A 17,190-nucleotide genomic window follows, 5' to 3' on the forward strand; every position below is an offset into this window, starting at 1 on the left:
GCAGATGACATCAGTTTGAGAGAGAGCTTTTTTGAAGATGAGGGAATGTTCCAATGCCTCTAGGAGTAATCTCATGGGGAGGGGAAATCTGATGAAGTAGAGAGAGAGAGAGCAGGATGTAACCAGGTTTTAGACCAATGAGTAAGACAAAGAAGAGAGAGGAGACTTGAAAATACGTGCAAAGGATGTCATCGTATTGATTGATCCTGGAATTTAAGCAGAGGAAGGACAGAGGGGCATGGAGTAACAGGGCTATGAGGGCTTGAAGGAAAAATGTTTTCCATCCACTTCCCTAAAAGAAGAGGCAAGAGAAGACCCTGCCCTTTGTGGATTAGAATAAACGGAATTCCTTCATTATCCTGCTCCCCCAGTATCTACAATGGAACAGGGTACTTACGAATCTTCTTCAAAATAGCGCATGTTTCTGTTTAGGCCATCTAGACTTTGCATATCCTCTGGGGTCAACTGGAATTCAAAAACCTGTCAGAAATGTGAGAAGATCAATTCAATTTCCTGGAGGCAATTACTGCAGCCCCTACATGCCCCCCACATGCAGATACACACACACAAATTTATGTAGGAACTTATGTAGGTTTCATGAGACAGTTGTCATGAACTTGGGGTTCATCCCCTGGCAGAAGTCATGGGAATTTGTCCATTCAAAGCATTGAGACTAGCAATTCAGGTCACCCTCAGAGACTTGAATTGAGTAGCTGTGGTGGTAGCCAATTAATCCTTGAGATTTTTGAGCCCAGGTCTCACTTCAGCTAACTCCTTCATTTTTTCAGCTGAAGAAATCAAGGGATGATTTACTCAGGGCCATACTGTTGAGTGAAAACCAGGATTGAGACTCAAACCTGACCCTCTGTCGACTGTTCTTTACAACCACCATGCCTCCTCCCTTGTAGGATTTAGAGGACAGGATAGTTAAATATAGCACATATACACATAGAATATACAGGGAGATAAGCTTTGCCCATATACACATTGGGAGCCTCCCAAATAACCCATCCCGGGGAAAACGGTGTGCTTCTGTCAGCCCCCTGCTGCCCAAAACCCTACCAGGTACCTGGAAGTTCTCCTTGAGCCTCTTCTCATTGAAGCTCTTGGCCAGAGCAGCCACCCCTCTCTGCAGCTGATAGCGCAGGGTGACCTGGGCTGGAGTTCGCCTGTGCTTTTCAGCAATGGTGTTGAGTACTGGATCCTGCAGGAGAACTGGATTGTCCTTTTTCACCCTGGGAGGGAAGCAGAGGTGCTATGTGTCTGAGGTTGTGTATCCGTTCTACTTGGGTATAGTTCATTCAGGCTAGGGGTGGTTGATCCTCTAGAATCTTCCTCATTACCTTCTGGCTGTCTCAATATTTCTTTGGCTTCTTTTGGTAAATCCAAAGAAGAAGGACAAGGGAAAGAAAGGGAAAATCGGGTAGTTTTTTCATCTTTTAAACATTTCTGAGAAACTTGGTAAAAGATTGAATAAGTCAAGAAGACAAAATTGTTGTCCACAGTAAGACCCAATGACCACCATCATAACAAATAACCAAGAATTTTATAAGAATTTACTATTTCAAAAAATGCTCTCAACTAATTGTCTCCATTTTGTCCTCAAGTGTTAAAAGGTACACATCTATATTCCTCTTGAAGAGGTAAAGAAACTAAAACTTACAGAAGTTGTAACTTGTCTCATATCCCGCAACTGCTAAGTGTCAGAATCATGGCTTGGAATTACCTTGTCACTCTTTAAAGCCAAAGCTTTTGAATTGGATGAACATTTTAATCAGTAATAATAATTACTTTATTATTCAATAATTTTTCACTGAGTCCTCACAATGTAGACTAGGTAAAGGGTTTGCAAAGATGGATGATTCCTCTTGACTGTACTTAATTTCCCTCAGACGTTGAGAGATGTCTCCAGAAGCCACAGCATCTAGGGTCGGAATACCTTTATAGAGATCATTACCATTTCTTCCTTAAGTCAGACCCCAAGGTAGCATATGCAACAAGGAGAATGTCCTTGGACTTGCAGAACTCCAGCAGTTTGCTCTGGTTGAGGTAAGGGTGACATTCCACCTGTAAATTGCCAAGCAGAAGTATTGGAGTGTAGGACCAGCAGGATGGCCAGCACCAAATTTACAAGGAACATACAGTGAATACAGATTCATGGTATCAGAAATACTTAGAAATACCAGCAACGTGGGCCAGTAAGTGACCATCATCCACAGCTGTACCCATGGTGCACCATACACAGTAGTTTTACTGCCTAAAAATGTCTTGTGCTTTACCTGTTCATCCCTCCTTCCCTTCCCATGAACACTTTGCAACCACTGATCTTTTCTTTCTTTCTTTCTTCCCTTCTCTTCCTTCCTTCCTTCCTTTCTCTTTCTCTCTTTCTTTTTTTTTTTTTTTTTTTGGAGCACTTTTGGGTTTACAGAAAAAATCGAACAAAAAATACAGTTTCCATATCTCCCTTCATTCCCTCTCTCCAATTTCCCCTATTATTATCCTCTTACATTAGTATGGTACATTTATTAAAATTGATGAGTCAATATTGGCAGATTATTATTAAGTAAAGCCCATAGTTTACATTAGGGTGCATTCTTTGTGATGTAAATTCTATGGGTTTTGACAAATGGATGATGTGTATCTTTCATTACAATACCCAACAGAATAATAGTTATGCTGTCCTAAGATTTCCCCTGTGTACCACCTATTCATCCACCCTTCTGTCCCTTTGTACCCCTGGCAAGCACTGATCATTTTACTGTCTCCATAGTTTTGCCTTTTCCAGAATGTCATAGAGGTGGAATCATACAGTATGCAGAATTTTCAGATTGGCTTCTTTCACTTAACAATATGCATTTAAGTTTCCTCCATGTCTTTTTCTTGCTTGATAGCTCACTTTTTAATTGCTAAATAATATTACATTTTAAGGCTGTCCCAGAGTTTGTTTATCCTTTCACCTATGGAGGGATGGAGGGACATCTTGGTTGCTTCCAAGTTTGGGCAATTATGAATAAAACTTCTATAAGACTCTGTGATCAGGTTTGTGTGTTTTCAGCTCATTTGGGTAAATACCAAGGACTACAATGCTGGATCATATGATAAGAGTATGTTTAGTTTTGTAAGAAACTGCCGAACTGTCTTCCAAAGTGGCTGCACCGTGTTGCACTCCCATCAGCCATGAATGAGAGTTCCTGTTGCTCCGCATCCTCACCAGCATTTGGTGTTGTCAGTGTTCTGGATTTGGGCACTTTTAACAGGTGCATGGCAGGAGGGTGGCCCCACCCCATCTGTCGTTTTTCTCTCTGTGGTCTCAGTTACCCACAGTCAACCATGGTCTGAAAATATTAAATGGAAAATTCCAGAAATAATCAATTCATAAATTTTACACTTCACACTGTTCTAAATGGTGTGACGAAGTCTTGTGCTGTCCTGCTCCATCCCACGCAAGACAGGAATCATGCCTTTGTTCAAGGTACCCACACGCTATATGCTACCAGCCTGTTGGTCACTTAGTAACCATCAGATCATCACATCATCTGTCGTGGTATCGCAGTGCTGGTGTTCAAGTGACCCTTATTTTACTTAGTAATGTCCCCAAAACACAAAATTAGTGATGCTGGCAATTCAAATATTCTCTCTCTCTTTTTTTTTTTTTTTATTGGAGTATAGTTGCTTTACAATGTTGTGTTAGTTTCTGCTGTACAACAAAGTGAATCAGCTATATGTATACATATATCCCCTCCCTCTTGGACGTCCCCACCCCGCATCCCACCTATCTAGGTCATCACAGAGCACCGAGCTGAGCTCCCTGTGCTATGCAGCAGGTTCCCACTAGCTACCTATTTTACACATGGTAGTGTATCTATGTCAATCCTAATCTCCCAGTTCATCCCACCATCCCCTTCCCCACCCCACATGTCCACATGTCTGTTCTCTACATCTGCATCTCTATTCCTGCCCTGCAAATAGGTTCATCTGTACCATTTTTCTAGATTCCACATATATGCATTAACATATGATGTTTGTTTTTCTTTCTGACTTACTTCACTCTGTATGACAGACTCTAGGTCCATCCACATCTCTACAAATGACCCAATTGTGTTCCTTTTTATGACTGAGTTATATTCCATTGTATATATGTACCACATCTTCTTTATTCATTCATCTGTCAATGGACATTTATGTTGTTTCCATGTCCTGGCTATTGTAAATAGTGCTGCAATGAAAATTGGGGTGCATGTGTCTTTTTGAATTATGGTTTTCTCAGGGTATATGCCCAGTAGTGAGATTACTGGTCATACGGTAGTTCTATTTTTAGTTTTTTAAGAAACCTCCGTACTGTTCTCCATAGTGGCTGTATCAATTTACATTCCCCCCAACAGTGCAAGAGTGTTCCCTTTTCTCCACACCCTCTCCAGCATTTATTGTTTGTAGATTTTTTGAGGATGGCCATTCTGACAGGTGTGAGATGATACCTCATTGTAGTTTTGATTTGCATTTCTCTAATAATTATTGATGTTGAGCATTTTTCACGTGCCTCTTGGCCATCTGTATGTCTTCTCTGGAGAAATGTCTATTTAGGTCTCCAGCCCTTTTTTTTTTTTTCCTGTCCATTTTTTGATTGGGTTGTTTGTTTTTTTGATATTGAGCTGCATGAGCTGTTTGTATATTTTGGAGATTAATCCTTTGTCAGTTGCTTTGTTTGCAAATATTTTCTCCCATTCTGAGGGATGTCTTTTCATCTTGTTTATGGTTTCCTTTGCTGTGCAAAAGCTTTTAAGTTTCACTGGGTCCCATTTGTTTATCTTTGTTTTTATTTTCATTACTCTAGGAGGTGGATCAAAAAAGATCTTGCTGTGATTTATATCAAAGAGTGTTTTCCCTCTAAGAGTTTCATAGTGTCTGGTCTTACATTTAGGTCTTTAAACCATTTTGAGTTTTTTTTGTGTGTGTTTGGTGTTAGGGAGTGTTCTAATTTCATTCTTTTACATGTAGCTGTCCACTTTTTCCAGCACCACTTATTGAAGAGACTGTCTTTTCTCCATTGTATACTCTTGCCTCCTTTGTCATAGATTAGGTGACCATAGGTGCGTGGGTTTATCTCTGGGCTTTCTATCCTGTTCCATTGATCTATATTTCTGTTTTTGTGCCAGTACCATACTGTCTTGATTACTGTAGCTTTGTAGTATAGTGTGAAGTCAGGGAGCCTGATTCCTCCAGCTCCGTTTTTCTTTCTCAAGATTGCTTTGGCTATTCAGGGTCTTCTGTGTTTCCATACAAATTGTAAAATTTTTTGTTCTAATTCTGTGAATAACACCATTGGTAATCTGATAGGGATTGCACTGAATCTGTAGATTGCTTTGGGTAATGTAATCATTTTCACAATATTGATTCTTCCAGTGTTCCAAGAACATTGTATATCTCTCCATCTGTTTGTGTCATCTTTGATTTCTTTCACCAGTGTTTTATAGTTTTCTGAGTACAGGTCTTTTGCCCCTTAGGTAAGTTTATTCCTAGGTATTTTATTCTTTTTGTTGTGACGGTAAATGGGATTGTTTCTTTAATTTCACTTTCTGATCTTTCGTTGTTAGGGTATAGGAATGCAAGAGATTTCTGTGTGTTAATTTTGGATCCTGGAACTTTACCAGATTCATTGATTAGCTTTAGTAATTTTCTGGTAACATCTTTAGGATTTTCTATGTACAGTATATTGTCATCTGCAAACAGTGACAGTTTTACTTCTTCTTTTCCAATTTATATTCCTTTTATTTCTTTTTCTTCTCTGATTGCCTTGGCTAGGACTTCCAAAACTATGTTGAATAATAGTGGCAATAATGGACATCCTTGTCTTGTTCCTGACCTTAGAGGAAATGCTTTTAGTTTTTCACCATTGAGAATGATGTTTGCTGTGGGTTTGTTGCATATGGCCTTTATTATGTTGAGGTAGGTTCCCTCTATGCCCACTTTCTGGAGAGTTTTTATCATAAATGGGTGTTGAATTTTGTCAAAAGCTTTTTCTGCATCTATTGAGATGACCATATGGTTTGTACAAATTTCCAAGATTGAACCAAGAAGAATAAGAAAATATAAACAGACCAATCACAAGTAATGAAATTGAAACTGTAATTAGAAATCTTCCAGCAAACACAGGTCCAGGACCGGATGGCTTCACAGGAGAATTATATCAAACATTTACAGAAGAGCTAACACCTATCCTTCTCAAACTCTTCCAAAAAACTGCAGAGGAAAGAACACTCCCAGACTTGTTCTCTGAGGCCACAATCACCCTAATACCAAAACCAGAGAAAGATATCTCAAAAAAAGAAAATTACAGACCAATATCACTGACGAACACAAAAGCAAAAATCCTCAACAAAATTCTAACAAACGGAATCCAACAACACATTAAAAAGATCATACACCATGATCAAGTGGGATTTATCCCAAGGATTCAAGGATTCTTCAATATATGCAAATCAATCACTGTGATACACCATAATTAACAAATCAAATATTCTCTTACTGTGCTTAATTGTATATATATATATTTTGGCCATACCACACGGCATGTGAGATCTTAGTTCCCTGACCAGGGATCGAACCTGCACCCCCTGCATTGGAAGCACTGAGTCAACCACTGGACTGCCAGGGAAGTCCCATTACTGTGCTTAATTAAAATTAAACTTTATCATAGGCATGTACGTATAGGAAAAAACATAGTCTATGTAGTGTTCAGTAATATCCATGGTATGGTTTGGGGCATCCACTGTTGGGGGGGGGGTGTCATCCCGCAGATAAGAGGGAACTATTGTATCTCACTTTTGTCTTAATTTGCAAATCTCTAATGATATGTGATGTTTAACAATTTTTCATATGCTTATTTGCTACCTGTTCAGGCAAACCTTGGAGATATTGCAGGTTCAGTTCCAAGCCATCACAATAAAGCAAATATTGCAATAAAGGAGCCACATATTTTTCAGTTTCCCAGTAAACATAAAAAGTGATGTTTACACTACACTGTGGTCTATTAAGTGTGCAATAGCATATGTCTAAAAACTACATACCTTAATTTAAAAAGACTCAATTGCTAAAAAGTGCCAAAACAGTTACAATAGTAACATCAAAGATCACTGATCACACATCCCCATAACAAGTAAAATAATAATGAAAAAGTTTGAAATATTGTGAGAGTTACCAAAACGTGACACAAACTCAGCAAATGCTGTTGGGAAAATGGTTCTGACAGACTTGCTTGACACAGGGTCACCACAAACCTTCAATTCATAAAAGATGCACTAGCTTCAAAATGCAATGAAAGGAGGATGCCTGTATATCTTTGTTGATGTATCTGTTCAGAACCTTTGCTCATTCTTAAATTGCTCAGCCTCCACTTGGCCAAATTCCATTCACCCCTTAGAGTTCAGGGTAATGTCCAGCTTCTCCCTTAATTCTTCACCACTCCTCCAGTCAAAACTAATTTTCTCAATAGTTCAAATTATTGGGTATATGATAGCCTCAAGGATGTATTGTACAACATGGGGAATATAGCCAATATTTTGTAATAACTGTAAATGGAAAGTAACCTTTAAAACTTGTATAAAAATTTTTTAATTTAAAAGACAAAAGAATTAATTAAAAATTTTAAAAAACATACTACATTTTTAAACATGAGATTTCAGTTTACTAATTTAGTAAAACCAAAAATTATATATCATGGTATCTTATATTGGCTTAGTTCCTTACGATATTTTGTTTGATCTCTTTTATTGAGGTATTATTGACATATAACATTATATTAGTTTTAGCTGTACAAAATAATGATTCAATATTTGTATATATTACAAAATGATCGTCACAGTAATTCTAGCTAACATCTGTCACAAAATTATTAAAATTTTATAAAAATTTTTAAAAACCAATTTTCTTTCCTTTCTCAAATTGGTGATATCCAAAGCAGAGGTAAATCTCCCAAAGGACATAAATTAAAATTTTTTAGAACTCCTGTTTGTATTTTTCATCTACAAGTAAGAAAACAATAAGCCTTACTAATATCTAATTTATGGGTTGATATTAGATTCATCCTCTCTCAGTCTACATGTGAGACGTCTAAAAGGAGATGAGATAACATGGGAATATTGGTCCTCTGCTGGGCACAAGTATTGCCAGTTATTTCTACACTCATGATTTCTTTCATTATTCTCCAAGATCAGGAATGGATGTGCTGCTCATTAAAGTGAATTTATCTTAACAAAGTAGACTTCTAAAAATTTTTTAACTTTAAATTTTTTATGGTAGTAAAATCTACATAACATACATTATTTACCACTTTACCCATATTTAAGTACACAGTTCAATGGCATTAAGTACATTCGCATTGTTTGGGAGTGATTTTGTACCATCAAGAGTCTCAATGGTTATCTCATGACACAGAACTCAAAAGAGCTGTTAAAGATGAATTACCCATTTTCTTTGACACATGAGTGTTCCAACTTTACTGACCTTTTTAAAGAAAAGTCAGTCGTTTGCTAGCTCTGAATTTTTAGGACCAACCACTATAACACCTACTAGATTATACTTCAACCTGACTCCTAAATGTTTCTTATAAAGTGACATGAGAACAAAAACAAATGAAATAAAAATAAAGTGGCATAGCCTTTAGATCTTCAGTAACTTAAAAAACTTTCTGTTTTCTTGAAGCAGCTAGTGTCCAAAGGTACAGTACATAAGCAGGAGCGCCATTGGTGACTTTGTTGAAGTGAGGGAAGAGTAAGCTGATGAGGAGGGATAAGAGGTTGGGGGGCCAATTGGTGGGGCTCACCTGGTTGCAGACGGGCTTGTACTTGAGCCCTGGCTCATTCAGGATCATCTCCAGCTGCTTGCGGTTAAAGTTGGACACCCCAATGGACTTGGCCAGTCCTGCATCCTTACACTTCTCCAGGGCCTGGGGAGGCAGAGGTGGTGAGGAGTAACTGGCTAGAGAAGCATAACAAATGGTAGCATGCTGTGGGTGAGAGACAATACGTGATGCAGATGTCAGTAAATAAGACAAGAATTGGCCAATAGGAGGAGAATGGGAAATAAAATAGTTTTTGAAATGGGTAAGGAGATAGAGTAAGAATGCAAGCAGCCAAGGCAGGGCTAAGAGAGCCAGTACGATCTTTAGCTAGCACCTAAAAAAATATGATAGAACAATAGTAGAACAAGCGCCAGGAGAATGGAGGTGGAGTCAGTTGCAGCCTGGGAAACAGGAAGTGGCCATGCCATCTCCCAGACCACCAGCTCCCTGTTTTCTCTTTGACCTCATTTCCTATTATTGTCCACCAAATTCACTCTGTTCCAGCCACACACGCCCCTTTGCTGGTTTTTGAACATGGTAAGCTCTCTCCTACCTTAAAATCTTTGCCTTGATTTTCTTTATGCCTGCATCACTCTTCCTCCAGATACCCACTTAATCTACTTAATCCATTAATCAATTAATCAATTTCATTATCCATTTAATCAATTTCCTCATTTCCTGCAAGTCTTCGGTCAAATGCCACCTTCTCAAAGAGACCTGCCCTGTCCATTCTGTTTTTAATTGCCTATCTGTGCCCCAAACCCAGCCTGGCACACTCAGTTCCCTTACTCTTTCTCATACCACTGCACCAGTAGCACCTACCACTCTATGGGGTCAGAGACCTTGGTTTTGTTCATGGATGTAGCCTGAGTACTTAGAAGTACTCAGTAATCATAAGCACTCAATAACTACTTATTGAATTACTAAATAGAAGGAATGTGAAACTGAGGCAGAGGGACATTCAGGGATTTGCCCAAGTCTACATGGGGGGCAGAATTGGACTACATCCTCCTCTCCTCAATTCCATTTCTGTCCTCTCCACCCCAGGGTGCAGAGACATGGCCTCTTTGGAGCTGCACTCACCTCCCATGTGGTACAGAGATCCACTGTGTCAAAAATGATGTTTCCATATGTGTCCTTTGGGAAAAAGTCCTCCCCAGGCTGGAATATAGGAAAGAAGAGGTTGGATCAAGCTATGTCTGGCCTCAGCCAAGATGTTTGGAGCCTTTAGACCTTGAGGCTAATGGAACCATCTATCCTTATTCTTAGTACATTGAGAAAGTACACTTCTTAGAAATATTTTTAACCTCTAAAGGTTTAATAAATATTGTTTGTGTCAAGGACAACTTGAGATACCCAACACCCCATCCTAGTGAGAGCCCAGAGTGGTGCCATAGCTGAATGGGCTCCTTTGTCCCAGATCCTTGTGGGATAAGGCTCTTCCATCCCTGCTTTCCACCTGGAGGTGGTCTTTTGAGAGAGGGACTTGTCACCATCTCAAGGGCTGAGTCTCATCCTCATTAAATTTTCTGTGCTTTCACAGGTCTCCACACTGGGATGTTCCCCAGACACCAGTGGGCATGAGGTTGAAATTCAAGAGTACAGGGACTTGAAAATATAGACAGTTGTCCACAAGATCAAGGCAAATACATTGAAACCAGTAAACCCATCAGTCTGGGGCTGGAATAGTGAACTGGGATAGGGATAGTTGCAGAAAAAAGAAAAAACAAAGAGAGAATATTTAAGTATTATATATGATTCTTCTCATTTTCACAAACTATATCCTCTTTTTATTTAGCTACTAATGATGTTGATAACCAAAGTAAAATAACTTTCACTAACCTTCATAGCTATTGGGAAATGAGTAAGATAAAGATCCACATAGCTCATTTGAAGTTTCCTCAATGAGCTTTCCAGGCAAGTTTGGACCAATTCTGGATGGAAAAAGGTGCTCCACAACTGCAGTGGTGGAAAGACAAGTGGGGTGGGATTATTTAAGAATATTTAGGAGAGATTAATACAATGGCAAATAAACAACAACAACCAAAAACCCACTCGTGGTCGTTGGGAAGTGACAAGTCATCCTGTGAAGCTCAGGATTCTTTATCATCATAGCTTATTTTCACATTGAATTAAGAAAACATGGTAGAAAGTTAAAATATGGTCTTACACAGATGCTCTCAAAACTGAAAATACTAAAAAGAATTATTTGGTTTGTTTGTGCAAAATATATCCCTGGGTTCTCCCTCAAACATCATAAATTATAATATCTGGAGACTGGGCTGGGAAACTGCATTTTATTTTTTATTTTTTTAAGAATTTTTGATGTGGACCATATTTAAAGTCTTTATCAATTTTGTTACAATATTGCTTCCGTTTTATGTTTTGATTTTTTGGCCCCAAGGCATGTGGGATCTTAGCTCCCTGACCAGGGATTGAACCCACACCCCCTGCATTGGAAGGGGAAGTCTTAATCACCTGACCACCAGGGAGGTACCTGGGAAACTGCATTTTAAACAAGCACATCAAGTGATTGTGATCCAGGAAATTCTATCTTGGCTGCATTCAATTGTTAGGTTTGCCAAAGAAAGCTAGGCCCTTTAGGAATTTTGGGGGGAGGGCATTTTAGTTACTTCATTTTAAGAAGTAATAATCTAAGGAAAATCCATCAAAATTACTAAAGGTAAGGAAACAAACGGATCCCATGTAAAGAGGATTAAAGCTGAGAGTTAAGAGGGTAGTGCTCTAGCAATACCTCATCTAAACACAGTCGTGTGGAGAGATTCACATTCGGGAGCGAGAAGGAAGAAATACCCATTCATAGACCAGTATAGGGTTCACTATCATGGACACCAACTCCCTCCTCTTGGGCTACTTTACCTCAAATTCAAATGCTTTTTTTTCTAGCAGTAGTCAGTTCAATGAACACGATGGGGAAAATTCCTCTTGTGTTCCATTTCCAATCCAACTTAAATACTAAGTTCTTTTGTTTGTTTCAGATGTGATATCAGTGGGTATAAATTATATTAGTAAAAATGGCTTGAAAGTTTAAAATTGCATTAGAAATACTTTTATAAACATGAATGTTATCCTCATATCAGTTCCGTGGTATTATATTATTTTTCCTACCTCATAGGAAAGAGAAATAAATGTCTATTGACAACACAATAGATTGAGATATAAAGACTAAGACTTAAAGAGGTTAAAAGACTTTTTTTTGATTAAGAAATTTCACAGGGCTTCCCTGGTGGCACAGTGGTTGAGAATCTGCCTGCCAATGCAGGGGACACGGGTTTGAGCCCTGGTCTGGGAAGATCCCATATGCCGCGGAGCAACTAGGCCCTTGAGCCACAATTACTGAGCCTGCGCGTCTGGAGCCTGTGCTCCGCAACAAGAGAGGCCGCAATAATGAGAGGCCCGCGCACCGCAATGAAGAGTGGCCCCCACTTGCCGCAACTAGAGAAAGCCCTCGCACAGAAACGAAGACCCAACGCAGCCATAAATAATAAATAAATCAATTTTTTTTTAAAAGTAGAGGAATTTAAACAAAAACTCCTAAAGAAACTCAACATTTAAAAAAAAAAATTTCACAAAGTCAAATATATAGAATATTAAAAAACTAAAATTTGATTGTAGTTTCCAAAAGCCTACACTTTCTGACTAAGTTGCTTTACCTCACACTACAGCTAAGAAAGATTGTCACTTCATCAAAACTTGAGTATAACAGAGTTGGAAAAGCCAAACCCATCCTTGAGTTTGAAAACATATGATAATAATAACAGCTAGTATTTTTGAACATTTAAAATACATTAAATATTTTTAAAGCTTTACATGTATTTTTTTTGAAGTAATACTCATAAAAATCCTGTGAGGCAAATACTGTTATCTTCATTTACAGCTTGGGAAACTAAGGCACAGACTTTAAGTAGTTTGTCCAAGGTAAGGAAGTGGCAGAACCTGGATTCAAATATAGGAAGTCTGACCACAGAACCCACATTCCTATCCAGCTGTTCCAAACCAGCCTTCTCATAGTTCAAGGTCTGAGAGTGAATGAGAATTAAACCAATGAGAAAAGAAATATGCCAAGAAATGATTCAGCTAAGAGTGAGCTTCCACAGATACATATGCAACTATACACAACACCTTCGTAGTGTAGAATAAGTCACTCCTCTTCACAGTGCCATCTGCAATCTTCATCTGGATGGCCCTCCCAATTTCTTCTTCATTTTGGTACATATAAGCTGAATCAATATGGCGGTAGCCTACATCGATTGCTCTCTTGATGGCCTTTTCTACCTCACTCTTAGCAACCTAGAAGAGCATGAAAAGATAAAGACCTACTTGATTCAGGAACAGATGACCAATTCCATAAGCAGAGCTAGTCAGCAGAACCCATTGTTTTTCTAAGGGTTAAGAGCTAGCGGTGACAAAGCTTAATGTTGACCTATGATCGGCAGTAAATATTTAACAACTGACTCTGAAGGAGTCCTGATTTGTAGTATTAGCCAGTTTCTATGGTGGAACTATTCCCACCATTGCTAATTTCACGCAACCGATGCTGGGAAAAGACTCTTACAGTTGAATCTTCGAGCTCATGAGCTGGTCCCAGCACATCACATCATGAACTCTCTATTTCTGGACTTACAGTATATACATGTATAGATTTACACAATATATAGATTTACCTTTCTAAATTAATTCACTCTGTAAGAGATCATTAAACTGGTTTCAACCCGGAAATCCAGTGCAAAAAAATGATCAATGCGATGAAGATGTAACTTCAGAGAGAATAAATTTGTGATTTACCTTTGTAAACTTGGAGAAACACTTCAAACAACATTTGAGGAAGAACTAAAATGTAAAAAACAAAAACAAACCAAAAAAACCCTCTTTTTTTTCACTTAAAAATATCTTATAATTAATTCCTTCTTTGGTTACTAAGTTAATCCTTAGCTAATATTCTCCTTCACAATTTTGTTATTCTTCTTAGCTGCCTACTGTTCTGCTGGACCACCAGGCTGGACTTCTGAAGTTATCAATCCTTTTCACAGCTCCATTATCCCCTCTACTTCACTCAGTAATTAAAAGGTCTTTTGGGTATATTTTTGTCATTTGCAACTCCTGATGAATTGACCAGTCCCAGGGGGATGAGCTGACTGTCCACAGATGAAAGAGCCAAGTCAAAGTAAAAGCAACAGTCCGTGCCAGTGTCCTTGCTACAGACCTCAACATCACACTCCACGTGGCTCTCCTGCTGGGGAATCAAGCATGAAGTTCAGTCTTCCAAACAGAGAGAGAACTTCCAAGTGCCACATGCCTCTCCCCACAGCACAGTATTCACAGCCTGACCTGTAAGAGACTATTTTCACCTCAGACCACCAAAACTCCCTCTAAGATGAATCTGGTCTCTCATTCTCCAGGTCCTTTTTGCCCCCGAGATTTCTCTGGATGCTCTACGATTGGAGGTGGATGGGGACAACTTGGACATTAGAAATTACAGAGAAACTTCATCACTAAGAAATTTGCAGCAACATCTCTGATACGTGGTAATCAAGACAACTAGGTTTCACTGATTCTAACCTACTGTGGAATGGCTACAACTGGACAGCAAATGAGAATAAAGGGAAAAGATGGACCCACCCCTGAATTGCTGAAAGATGAAGAACTTCCATAGCTCTTGCTATAGCATCAGAATCACTTGCCAGCTCGTTAGAAATGTGGATTTTTGAGCCTTATCCCAGATCGAATGAATCAGAACCTTTGTGGGCAGAACCCCAAAGTCTGCATTTTAAACAAGATCCTCAGGTATTTTCATGCCTATTAAAATTTGAAAAGCACTGACAATGCACAAAATAACCTAACCTGGAGAGAAGCATACTACACATTAAGAAAGCGTGGTCCATCTGAATTTCCCAAATTCACACAGTGACTGGTTCTGATCAGAACCCAAGTCTGCTACTCCTCCATCTCCAATACCATTCTGATTACCTGAGGAGGGGCAGAAGTGCCCAATCCCAGCATAGGCATGAAGCATCCATCATTCATCTTTAAAGAAAAAAGTCTCATTTGACTCATCTTCTCTCACTCTTCTGGCTAAACAAACACTAATTTTCCTCTTTATTAAGAGAAATCTGCAGAGGGAAGAAAATAGTATTCAATACAATTGTTATTTTTTTTTAACAGCTTTAATGAGATAAAATTCACATATCATAAAATCCCCCCCTTTAAGGAACTCTGCTCAATATTATGTAACAACTTAGATGGGAAAAGAATTTGAAAAAGAATAGATACACGTATATGTATAACTGAATCACTTTGCTGGACACCTAAAACTAACACAACATTGTTAATCAACTATACTCCAATATAAAATAAAAAGCTTACAAAAATCACCCCCTTTAAAGTATACAATTCAGTGGTTTTTAGTATATTCATAGAGTTGTTACCACTACACAACTTTAGAACATTTTCATCATCCCCAAAGAAACCCACAATCATTAGAAACAAGTCCCCACCCCTCCTTCCCTTCAACTCCTGGCAACTGCTTTCTGTCTCTATAGATTTGCCTATTCTAGACATCTGATATTAATGCTCTCATACAATATGTGGCATTTTCTGACTGCCTTCTTTCACTTAGCATAATATTTTCAAGGCTTGTCCATGTTGAAACATGTATCAGTACTTCAGTCCATTTTATGGCTAAATAACATCCCACTGTATGGATATGCCACATTTTATTTATATATTCATCAGTTGATAAACATTTTGCTTTTTCTACCTTTTGGCTATTATGAGTAATTCTTTTATAAACATTCATGTACAAGTTTTTGTGTAGACTTGCACTTTTAATTCTCTTGGGTATATACCTAAGAGTGGAATTGCTGGGTCATACAGCAAATCCATATTTAACATTCTGAGGAACTGCCAAATGTCTTCCAAATTGGCTGCACCATTTACATTCCTAACAGTAATTTATGAGGGTTCCAATTTCTCCACAACCTCACAACACTGCTTATTATCTTTTTTTATTATAGCCATCTTATGCAGTGTGAACAGTCCTGCAATGAACATAGGAGAACTAATATCTCTTCAAGATCCTGATTTCAATTCTATTGGAATAGTACACAGAAGTGGGAGTGTTGAATCATATGGTAGATCTATTTTCAGTTTTTTGAGGAACATTCATTCAAAGTAGTTGCATTATTTTGCATTCCCACTAACAGTGTACAAGCTTTCCAATTTCTCCACATCCTCTCCAAGACTTATTATCTGTCAGGTTGTTTTTTTTTTTTTTTTTTTATAATAGCCATTCTGACAGGTATGAAGTCATGTCACGTAGTTTCAGTTTGCATTTTCCTGATGACCAGTGATGCTGACCATTTTTTTATATACCTATTGGCCATTTGTATGTCTTCTTTGGAGAAATGTCTATTGAAGTCCTTTGCCCAATTTTTAAATTGGATTATTAGTTTTGTTAGTTTTGTTAGTTTAAATTGGATTATTAGTATTGTTCAGTGTTGATGTATAGAACCACAACTGATTGTGTGTTTATCTGTATTTATCTTGTACCCTACAACTCTGCTGAATTTATTAGCTCTAGTAGTTTTCTTGTGAACTCTTTGGGGTTTTCTGTATGTTGAATCATGTCATCTGTGATCAGAGATAGTTTACCGCTTTCTTTCCAATTTGGATGGCTTTTATTTCTTTTTCTTGTCTAATGGCTCTGGCTAGAATGTCCAGTATCATGCTGAATAGCTGAGGTAAAAATAGGCATCCTATCTCATTCTTGATCTTAGGAGGAAAACTTTCAGTCTTTCATCATACCATTGAGTATGATGTTACCTGGACTTTTTTCATATGTCTTTGTTGAGAATTTGGCTAAACTACTCTGTAATATCACTGCATTGGCATCTGTTTTGTACAGCTAAGTAGCCTACAGGGGCCATAAATCGACACTACCCCCTCCAGAAAGCTAATGCCTTAAACAAGTGTTTTCTGAATGCCCCCCAAAACAGAAATGGCTTATTTAGATCCCCAGGAAGCCACTTCAGCTTGTGAGGTAAAAAACAATGGCAGCAGCCTTGTTTGTACCTCTTCAATCAGAGCAGCAACCTACCATCAGAACACAGAACACTGATATGTGGAAGACAAGCTCCTTATTTCCCACTCTGGATACAGCAAACCACACCAGAACCTCGGGTTTCCTTCCTCACAGCTGCCTGCCCCAGGTCTGGAAGGTGGGCGGTGGGTAAACACCACCCTGAGGGCTGTAACTGACCGGTACTAACCGCAATTTACCAGCCAAGCTTTGCTCTGGATGCAGCAAGCCTTCAAATAGACTCTAGAGTTCCAAA

General features: G+C 38.5%; 1 protein-coding gene across 3 annotated transcripts in view; it reads right to left on the bottom strand.

Annotated features, from left to right (window-relative positions):
- Window positions 1-17,190, bottom strand: part of LOC309625944 (aldo-keto reductase family 1 member C3-like) — a 33,645-nt gene that overhangs the window by 3,101 nt on the left and 13,354 nt on the right. For 2 of the 3 annotated variants that reach the window (XM_082386114.1, XM_082386115.1), the window contains 8 exons: window positions 14,825-14,967; window positions 12,980-13,147; window positions 10,679-10,795; window positions 9,920-9,997; window positions 8,819-8,941; window positions 1,958-2,067; window positions 1,070-1,235; window positions 398-480 (listed from right to left, as the gene is read on the bottom strand). In XM_082386114.1, the coding sequence (XP_082242240.1) occupies window positions 398-480; window positions 1,070-1,235; window positions 1,958-2,067; window positions 8,819-8,941; window positions 9,920-9,997; window positions 10,679-10,795; window positions 12,980-13,147; window positions 14,825-14,911 (932 nt within the window). In that variant the 5' untranslated portion in view covers window positions 14,912-14,967. The remainder of the gene's footprint in view (window positions 1-397; window positions 481-1,069; window positions 1,236-1,957; window positions 2,068-8,818; window positions 8,942-9,919; window positions 9,998-10,678; window positions 10,796-12,979; window positions 13,148-14,824; window positions 14,968-17,190) is intronic. The other variant, XM_082386116.1, reaches the window with a different exon arrangement.

Source organism: Balaenoptera borealis, assembly GCF_965194805.1.
Source record: "Balaenoptera borealis genome assembly, chromosome: 3".
Taxonomy (NCBI): Eukaryota; Metazoa; Chordata; class Mammalia; order Artiodactyla; family Balaenopteridae; genus Balaenoptera; species Balaenoptera borealis.